General features: G+C 49.1%; 1 protein-coding gene across 1 annotated transcript in view; it reads left to right on the plus strand.

Annotated features, from left to right (window-relative positions):
* The window catches only part of HSF2BP (heat shock transcription factor 2 binding protein), a 62957-nt gene extending 52864 nt beyond the window's left edge, over positions 1 to 10093 (plus strand). Inside the window, exon 6 of the mRNA XM_056551856.1 lies at positions 9649 to 10093. Within this exon, the coding sequence (XP_056407831.1) occupies positions 9649 to 9851 (203 nt within the window). The 3' untranslated portion in view covers positions 9852 to 10093. The remainder of the gene's footprint in view (positions 1 to 9648) is intronic.
* The last annotated feature ends 200 nt before the right edge of the window (positions 10094 to 10293 follow it).

Here is a 10293-nt window from a genome sequence, read left to right on the forward strand (position 1 = left end):
AACAAAGGCCAAGAGACATCAGGACCTGAGCCGAGGCCAAGAGACATCAGGACCTGAGCAGAGGCCAAGAGACATCAGAGGACCTGAGCAGAGGCCAAGATACATCAGGACCTGAGCAGAGGCCAAGATACATCAGGACCTGAGCAGAGGCCAAGAGACATCAAGGGACCTGAGCCGATGCCAAGAGACATCAGTACATGAGCAGAGGCCAAGAGACATCATTGGACCTGAGCAGAGGCCAAGACACATCAGGACCTGAGCAGAGGCCAAGAGACATCAGGGGACCTGAGCCAAGGCCAAGAGACATCAGGACCTGAGCAGAGGCCAAGAGACATCAGGGGACCTGAGCCGAGGCCAAGAGACATCAGGGGACCTGAGCCGAGGCCAAGAGACATCAGGGGACCTGAGCCGAGGCCAAGAGACATCAGAGGACCTGAGCAGAGGCCAAGACACATCAGGACCTGAGCAGAGGCCAAGAGACATCAGGGGACCTGAGCCGAGGCCAAGAGACATCAGAGGACCTAAGCAAAGGCCAACAGACATCAGGGGACCTGAGCAGAGGCCAAGAGGGATCAGGGGACCTGAACAAAGGCCAAGAGACATCAGAGGACATGAGCAGAGGTCAAGAGAGATCAGAGGACCTGAGCAAAGGCCAAGAGACATCAGAGGACCTGAGCAGAGGTCAAGAGAGATCAGAGGACCTGAGCAAAGGCCAAGAGACATCAGAGGACCTGAGCAAAGGCCAAGAGACATCAGAGGACCTGAGCAGAGGTCAAGAGGGATCAGGGGACCTGAACAAAGGCCAAGAGACATCAGAGGACATGAGCAGAGGTCAAGAGAGATCAGAGGACCTGAGCAAAGGCCAAGAGACATCAGAGGACTTGAGCAGAGGTCAAGAGAGATCAGGGGACCTGAACAAAGGCCAAGAGACATCAGAGGACATGAGCAGAGGTCAAGAGAGATCAGAGGACCTGAGCAAAGGCCAAGAGACATCAGAGGACCTGAGCAGAGGTCAAGAGAGATCAGGGGACCTGAACAAAGGCCAAGAGACATCAGAGGACATGAGCAGAGGTCAAGAGAGATCAGAGGACCTGAGCAAAGGCCAAGAGACATCAGAGGACCTGAGCAAAGGCCAAGAGACATCAGAGGACCTGAGCAAAGGCCAAGCTACTGAAACAGTTTCTATATGTCAGTACTGCAACTAGTTTATTTCCCCTTAACATGAGGTCAATAGATTAGAGGCAGAGCAGATCATGTGACGTATTCAGTGTATACCAGTTAATATTTGGGCACTCCGCAGATCATGTGACGTATTCAGTGTATACCAGTTAATATTTGGGCACTCTGCAGATCATGTGACGTATTCAGTGTATACCAGTTAATATTTGGGCACTCTGCAGATCATGTGACGTATTCAGTGTATAACAGTTAATATTTGGGCACTCTGCAGATCATGTGACATATTCAGTGTATACCAGTTAATATTTGGGCACTCTGCAGATCATGTGACGTATTCAGTGTATACCAGTTAATATTTGGGCACTCTGCAGATCATGTGACGTATTCAGTGTATACCAGTTAATATTTGGGCACTCTGCAGATCATGTGACATATTCAGTGTATACCAGTTAATATTTGGGCACTCTGCAGATCATGTGACGTATTCAGTGTATACCAGTTAATATTTGGACACTCTGCAGATCATGTGACGTATTCAGTGTATACCAGTTAATATTTGGGCACTCTGCAGATCATGTGACATATTCAGTGTATACCAGTTAATATTTGGGCACTCTGCAGATCATGTGACGTATTCAGTGTATACCAGTTAATATTTGGGCACTCTGCAGATCATGTGACATATTCAGTGTATACCAGTTAATATTTGGGCACTCTGCAGATCATGTGACGTATTCAGTGTATACCAGTTAATATTTGGGCACTCCACAGATCATGTGATGTATTCAGTGTATACCAGTTAATATTTGGGCACTCCACAGATCATGTGACATATTCAGTGTATACCAGTTAATATTTGGGCACTCTGCAGATCATGTGATGTATTCAGTGTATACCAGTTAATATTTGGGCACTCCGCAGATCATGTGATGTGTTCAGTGTATACCAGTTAATATTTGGGCACTCTGCAGATCATGTGACGTTGTTACGCCGAGCGCTCCGGGTCCCCGCTCCTCCCCGGAGCGCTCGCTACACTTCCCTCACTGCAGCGCCCCGGTCGGTTCCACGGACCCGGGGCGCTGCGTTACCACCTCCGGCCGGGATGCGATTCGCGATGCGGGTAGCGCCCGCTCGCGATGCGCACCCCGGCTCCCGTACCTTACTCGCTCCCCGTCAGTTCTGTCCCGGCGCGCGCGGCCCCGCTCCCTAGGGCGCGCGCGCGCCGGGTCTTTGCGATTTAAAGGGCCACTGCACCGCTGATTGGTGCAGTGGTTCCAATTAGTGTTTACACCTGTGCACTTCCCTATATCACCTCACTTCCCCTTCACTCCCTCGCCGGATCTTGTTGCCCTAGTGCCAGTGAAAGCGTTCCTTGTGTGTTCCTTGCCTGTGATTCCAGACCTTCTGCCGTTGCCCCTGACTACGATCCTTGCTGCCTGCCCCGACCTTCTGCTACGTCCGACCTTGCTTCTGTCTACTCCCTTGTACCGCGCCTATCTTCAGCAGCCAGAGAGGTTGAGCCGTTGCTAGGGGATACGACCTGGTCACTACCGCCGCAGCAAGACCATCCCGCTTTGCGGCGGGCTCTGGTGAAAACCAGTAGTGACTTAGAACCGATCCTCTAGCACGGTCCACGCCAATCCCTCTCTGGCACAGAGGATCCACTACCTGCCAGCCGGCATCGTGACAGTAGATCCGGCCATGGATCCCGCTGAAGTTCCTCTGCCAGTTGTCGCTGACCTCACCACGGTGGTCGCCCAGCAGTCACAACAGATTGCGCAACAAGGCCAACAGCTGTCTCAACTGACTGTTATGCTACAACAGTTACTACCACAGCTCCAGCAATCATCTCCTCCGCCAGCTCCTGTACCTCCTCCGCAGCGAGTGGCCGCTTCTGGAATACGACTATCCTTGCCGGATAAATTTGATGGGGACTCTAAGTTTTGCCGTGGCTTTCTTTCCCAATGTTCATTACACTTGGAGATGATGTCGGACCAGTTCCCCACTGAAAGGTCTAAGGTGGCTTTCGTAGTCAGCCTGCTGTCTGGAAAAGCCCTGGCTTGGGCCACACCGCTCTGGGACCGCAATGACCCCGTCACTGCCTCTGTACACTCCTTCTTCTCGGAAATTCGAAGTGTCTTTGAGGAACCTGCCCGAGCCTCTTCTGCTGAGACTGCCCTGTTGAACCTGGTCCAGGGTAATTCTTCCGTTGGCGAGTATGCCGTACAGTTCCGTACCCTTGCTTCTGAATTATCCTGGAATAATGAGGCACTCTGCGCGACCTTTAAAAAAGGCCTATCCAGCAACATTAAAGATGTTCTGGCCGCACGAGAAATCCCTGCTAACCTACATGAACTCATCCATCTTGCCACTCGCATTGACATGCGTTTTTCCGAACGGCGTCAGGAGCTCCGCCAGGATATGGACTCTGTTCGCACGAGGCGTTTCTTCTCCCCGGCTCCTCTCTCCTCTGGTCCCCTGCAATCTGTTCCTGTGCCTCCCGCCGTGGAGGCTATGCAGGTCGACCGGTCTCGCCTGACACCCCAAGAGAGGACACGACGCCGCATGGAGAATCTCTGCCTGTACTGTGCTAGTACCGAACACTTCCTGAAGGATTGTCCTATCCGTCCTCCCCGCCTGGAAAGACGTCCGCTGACTCCGCACAAAAGTGAGACAGTCCTTGATGTCTACTCTGCTTCTCCACGTCTTACTGTGCCTGTGCGGATGTCTGCCTCTGCCTTCTCCTTCTCTGCTGTGGCCTTCTTGGACTCTGGATCTGCAGGAAATTTCATCTTAGCCTCTCTCGTCAACAGGTTCAACATCCCGGTGACCAGTCTCGCCAGACCCCTCTACATCAATTGTGTAAACAATGAAAGATTGGACTGTACTATACGTTTCCGCACGGAGCCCCTTCTAATGTGCATCGGATCTCATCACGAGAGGATTGAACTGTTGGTCCTCCCCAATTGCACTTCTGAAATCCTTCTTGGACTTCCCTGGCTTCAACTCCATTCCCCAATCCTGGATTGGTCCACTGGGGAGATCAAGAGTTGGGGGCCCTCTTGTTCCAAGGACTGCTTAAAACCGGTTCCCAGTAAACCTTGCCGTGTCCCTGTGCTTCCTCATGTAACCGGTCTCCCTAAGGCCTATATGGACTTTGCGGACGTTTTTTGCAAAAAACAAGCTGAGACTCTACCTCCTCACAGGCCTTATGATTGTCCCATTGACCTCCTCCCGGGCACTACTCCACCCCGGGGCAGAATCTATCCTCTGTCCGTCCCAGAGACTCTTGCCATGTCTGAATACGTCCAAGAAAATTTAAAAAAGGGCTTTATCCGTAAATCCTCCTCTCCTGCCGGAGCCGGATTTTTCTTTGTGTCCAAAAAAGATGGCTCTCTACGTCCTTGCATTGACTACCGCGGTCTTAATAAAATCACGGTTAAGAACCGCTACCCCCTACCCCTCATCTCTGAACTCTTTGATCGTCTCCAAGGTGCCCATATTTTTACCAAACTGGACTTAAGAGGTGCTTATAATCTCATCCGCATCAGAGAGGGGGATGAATGGAAAACGGCATTTAACACCAGAGATGGACACTTTGAGTATCTGGTCATGCCCTTTGGTCTATGCAACGCCCCTGCCGTCTTCCAAGACTTTGTTAATGAAATTTTTCGTGATCTACTATACTCCTGTGTTGTTGTATATCTGGACGATATCCTGATTTTTTCTGCCAATCTTGAAGAACACCGCCAGCATGTCCGTATGGTTCTTCAGAGACTTCGTGATAATCAACTCTATGCCAAAATAGAGAAATGTCTGTTTGAATGCCAATCTCTTCCTTTTCTAGGATACTTGGTCTCTGGCCAGGGACTACAGATGGATCCAGACAAACTCTCTGCCGTCTTAGATTGGCCACGCCCCTCCGGACTCCGTGCCATCCAACGTTTTTTGGGGTTCGCCAATTATTACAGGCAATTTATTCCACATTTTTCTACCATTGTGGCTCCTATTGTGGCTTTAACAAAAAAAAATGCCGATCCCAAGTCTTGGCCTCCTCAAGCGGAAGACGCCTTTAAACGACTCAAGTCTGCCTTTTCTTCGGCTCCCGTGCTCTCCAGACCTGACCCATCTAAACCCTTCCTATTGGAGGTTGATGCCTCCTCAGTGGGAGCTGGAGCTGTCCTTCTACAAAAAAACTCTTCCGGGCATGCTGTTACTTGTGGTTTTTTTTCCAGGACCTTCTCTCCGGCGGAGAGGAACTACTCCATCGGGGATCGAGAGCTTCTAGCCATTAAATTAGCACTTGAGGAATGGAGGCATCTGCTGGAGGGATCAAGATTTCCAGTTATTATTTACACCGATCACAAGAACCTCTCCTACCTCCAGTCTGCCCAACGGCTGAATCCTCGTCAGGCCAGGTGGTCTCTGTTCTTTGCCCGATTTAATTTTGAAATTCACTTTCGGCCTGCTGATAAAAACATTAGGGCCGATGCTCTCTCTCGTTCCTCAGATGCCTCTGAAATTGAACTCTCTCCTCAACACATCATTCCTCCTGACTGCCTGATTTCCACTTCTCCAGCCTCCATCAGGCAAACTCCTCCAGGAAAGACCTTTGTTTCTCCACGCCAACGCCTTGGGATCCTCAAATGGGGTCACTCCTCCCATCTCGCAGGTCATGCGGGCATCAAGAAATCTGTGCAACTCATCTCTCGCTTCTATTGGTGGCCGACTCTAGAGACTGATGTGGTGGACTTTGTGCGAGCCTGCACTATCTGTGCCCGGGATAAGACTCCTCGCCAGAAGCCCGCTGGTTTTCTTCATCCTCTACCTGTCCCCGAACAACCTTGGTCTCTGATTGGTATGGATTTTATTACTGACTTACCCCCATCCCATGGCAACACTGTTATTTGGGTGGTCGTTGATCGATTCTCCAAAATGGCACATTTCATCCCTCTTCCTGGTCTTCCTTCAGCGCCTCAGTTGGCTAAACAATTTTTTGTACACATTTTTCGTCTTCACGGGTTGCCTACACAGATCGTCTCGGATAGAGGCGTCCAATTTGTGTCTAAATTCTGGAGGGCTCTCTGTAAACAACTCAAGATTAAATTAAATTTTTCTTCTGCATACCATCCTCAATCCAATGGACAAGTAGAGAGAATTAACCAGATCTTGGGTGACTATTTACGACATTTTGTTTCCTCCCGCCAGGATGACTGGGCAGATCTTTTACCTTGGGCCGAATTCTCGTATAATTTCAGAATCTCTGAATCTTCCTCCAAATCTCCGTTTTTCGTGGTGTACGGCCGTCACCCTCTTCCCCCCCTCCCTACCCCCTTGCCCTCTGGTCTGCCCGCTGTGGATGAAATTTCTCGTGATCTTTCCACCATATGGAAAGAGACCCAAAATTCTCTCTTACAGGCTTCTTCTCGCATGAAGAGATTCGCAGATAAGAAAAGAAGAGCTCCTCCCATTTTTTCCCCTGGAGACAAGGTATGGCTCTCCGCTAAATATGTCCGTTTCCGTGTCCCGAGCTATAAGTTGGGACCACGCTATCTTGGTCCTTTTAAAGTTTTGTGTCAAATTAATCCTGTCTCTTACAAACTTCTTCTTCCTCCTTCTCTTCGTATCCCTAATGCCTTTCACGTCTCTCTTCTTAAACCTCTCATCCTCAACCGTTTTTCTCCTAAATCTGTTCCTCCCACTCCTGTTTCCGGCTCCTCGGACATCTTCTCTGTCAAAGAGATTTTGGCCTCTAAAAAGGTCAGGGGAAGAACTTTTTTTTTAGTGGATTGGGAGGGTTGTGGTCCAGAAGAGAGGTCCTGGGAACCTGAGGACAATATCCTGGACAAAAGTCTGATCCTCAGGTTCTCAGGCCCCAAGAAGAGGGGGAGACCCAAGGGGGGGGGTACTGTTACGCCGAGCGCTCCGGGTCCCCGCTCCTCCCCGGAGCGCTCGCTACACTTCCCTCACTGCAGCGCCCCGGTCGGTTCCACGGACCCGGGGCGCTGCGTTACCACCTCCGGCCGGGATGCGATTCGCGATGCGGGTAGCGCCCGCTCGCGATGCGCACCCCGGCTCCCGTACCTTACTCGCTCCCCGTCAGTTCTGTCCCGGCGCGCGCGGCCCCGCTCCCTAGGGCGCGCGCGCGCCGGGTCTTTGCGATTTAAAGGGCCACTGCACCGCTGATTGGTGCAGTGGTTCCAATTAGTGTTTACACCTGTGCACTTCCCTATATCACCTCACTTCCCCTTCACTCCCTCGCCGGATCTTGTTGCCCTAGTGCCAGTGAAAGCGTTCCTTGTGTGTTCCTTGCCTGTGATTCCAGACCTTCTGCCGTTGCCCCTGACTACGATCCTTGCTGCCTGCCCCGACCTTCTGCTACGTCCGACCTTGCTTCTGTCTACTCCCTTGTACCGCGCCTATCTTCAGCAGCCAGAGAGGTTGAGCCGTTGCTAGGGGATACGACCTGGTCACTACCGCCGCAGCAAGACCATCCCGCTTTGCGGCGGGCTCTGGTGAAAACCAGTAGTGACTTAGAACCGATCCTCTAGCACGGTCCACGCCAATCCCTCTCTGGCACAGAGGATCCACTACCTGCCAGCCGGCATCGTGACAGACGTATTCAGTTTATACCAGTTAATATTTGGGCACTCCACAGATCATGTGATGTGTTCAGTGTATACCAGTTAATATTTAGGCACTCTGCAGATCATGTGATGTATTCAGTGTATACCAGTTAATATTTGGGCACTCTGCAGATCATGTGATGTATTCAGTGTATACCAGTTAATATTTGGGCACTCTGCAGATCATGTGACGTATTCAGTGTATACCAGTTAATATTTGGGCACTCTGCAGATCATGTGACATATTCAGTTTATACCAGTTAATATTTGGGCACTCCACAGATCATGTGATGTGTTCAGTGTATACCAGTTAATATTTGGGCACTCCACAGATCATGTGATGTGTTCAGTGTATACCAGTTAATATTTGGGCACTCCACAGATCATGTGATGTGTTCAGTTTATACCAGTTAATATTTGGGCACTCCACAGATCATGTGATGTGTTCAGTGTATACCAGTTAATATTTGGGCACTCCACAGATCATGTGACGTATTCAGTGTATACCAGTTAATATTTGGGCACTCCACAGATCATGTGACGTATTCAGTGTATACCAGTTAATATTTGGGCACTCTGCAGATCATGTGATGTATTCAGTGTATACCAGTTAATATTTGGGCACTCTGCAGATCATGTGATGTATTCAGTGTATACCAGTTAATATTTGGGCACTCTGCAGATCATGTGACGTATTCAGTTTATACCAGTTAATATTTGGGCACTCCACAGATCATGTGATGTGTTCAGTGTATACCAGTTAATATTTGGGCACTCTGCAGATCATGTGATGTATTCAGTGTATACCAGTTAATATTTGGGCACTCTGCAGATCATGTGACATATTCAGTGTATACCAGTTAATATTTGGGCACTCTGCAGATCATGTGACGTATTCAGTGTATAACAGTTAATATTTGGGCACTCTGCAGATCATGTGATGTATTCAGTGTATACCAGTTAATATTTGGGCACTCTGCAGATCATGTGACGTATTCAGTGTATACCAGTTAATATTTGGGCACTCTGCAGATCATGTGACGTATTCAGTGTATAACAGTTAATATTTGGGCACTCCGCAGATCATGTGATGTATTCAGTGTATACCAGTTAATATTTGGGCACTCCGCAGATCATGTGACGTATTCAGTGTATACCAGTTAATATTTGGGCACTCTGCAGATCATGTGACGTATTCAGTGTATACCAGTTAATATTTGGGCACTCCGCAGATCATGTGACGTATTCAGTGTATACCAGTTAATATTTGGGCACTCTGCAGATCATGTGATGTGTTCAGTGTATACCAGTTAATATTTGGGCACTCTGCAGATCATGTGACGTATTCAGTGTATACCAGTTGATATTTGGGCTCTCTGCAGATCATGTGACATATTCAGTGTATACCAGTTAATATTTGGGCACTCCACAGATCATGTGACGTATTCAGTGTATACCAGTTAATATTTGGGCACTCCACAGATCATGTAACGTATTCAGTGTATACCAGTTAATATTTGGGCATTCTGCAGATCATGTGATGTGTTCAGTGTATACCAGTTGTTATTTGGGCACTCTGCAGATCATGTGACTTGTTCAGTGTATACCAGTTAATATTTGGGCACTCTGCAGATCATGTGACTTGTTCAGTGTATACTAGTTAATATTTGGGCACTCACCGAGCAGGTAGAGAAAATGTTTCTTCACATTGTGCAAATACAGGAATCAGGACGCTTTTCAGCACTTTCAGTCCCTTTCCCTGTAGACGCCCTATACCTCGGTGAGTGCCCGGAGATGGAATTGTTGATGTGGAGATGACAATTGTCTTTGTCTCTTCTCCTAGATCCTGACAGTGACGTCTGTCTGCATGCTCTGCGTCTCCTCCAGTCCTTGGTTCTAGAGCCGGATGTTCTGCACATGTTATGGGGAGAACTCCAGCCGTGCCTGCCCCTCATCACACAGCTCTCCCATACTGCCAACTCAGAGCTGAAGACGATGGCCGCTGAGGTCCTGGAAGAGCTGAGGGGCCCAATGGCTGAGGCTTAGTCTGTCTGGGATGTCATCTTCTCCAGCAGTGATGTCACCCACATGTCATATCCTCGGCTGTGATGTCACATGTCATATACTCGGCTGTGATGTCACATGTCATATCCTCGGCTGTGATGTCAGATGTCAGATCCTCGGCTGTGATGTCACATGTCAGATCCCCAGTTGGGACATTTTTCCTGGGTGATGTCTGTTTTGTTTGGATATTAAATTTCCTGGGTTGTCTCGATTTGTGTAGCGGTATTACTTACAGCACAACCATGAGGATATTCTGAGAGGGAACCACTTCATGGCCAGTTATGGTTCTTGTTATATTTGGGCCATTTACAGACCCGGTGCACCTTCTATTCCATTCCTATATCACCAGTGCTGCCCTATAACCCTTAGTAATTTATGCCGTGGTCTGGAGCCACCAGAAAATGAATCTAAAATTATGGAACAT

The sequence above is a fragment of the Hyla sarda genome, unplaced genomic scaffold, assembly GCF_029499605.1.
Source record: "Hyla sarda isolate aHylSar1 unplaced genomic scaffold, aHylSar1.hap1 scaffold_1246, whole genome shotgun sequence".
Classification (NCBI taxonomy): Eukaryota; Metazoa; Chordata; class Amphibia; order Anura; family Hylidae; genus Hyla; species Hyla sarda.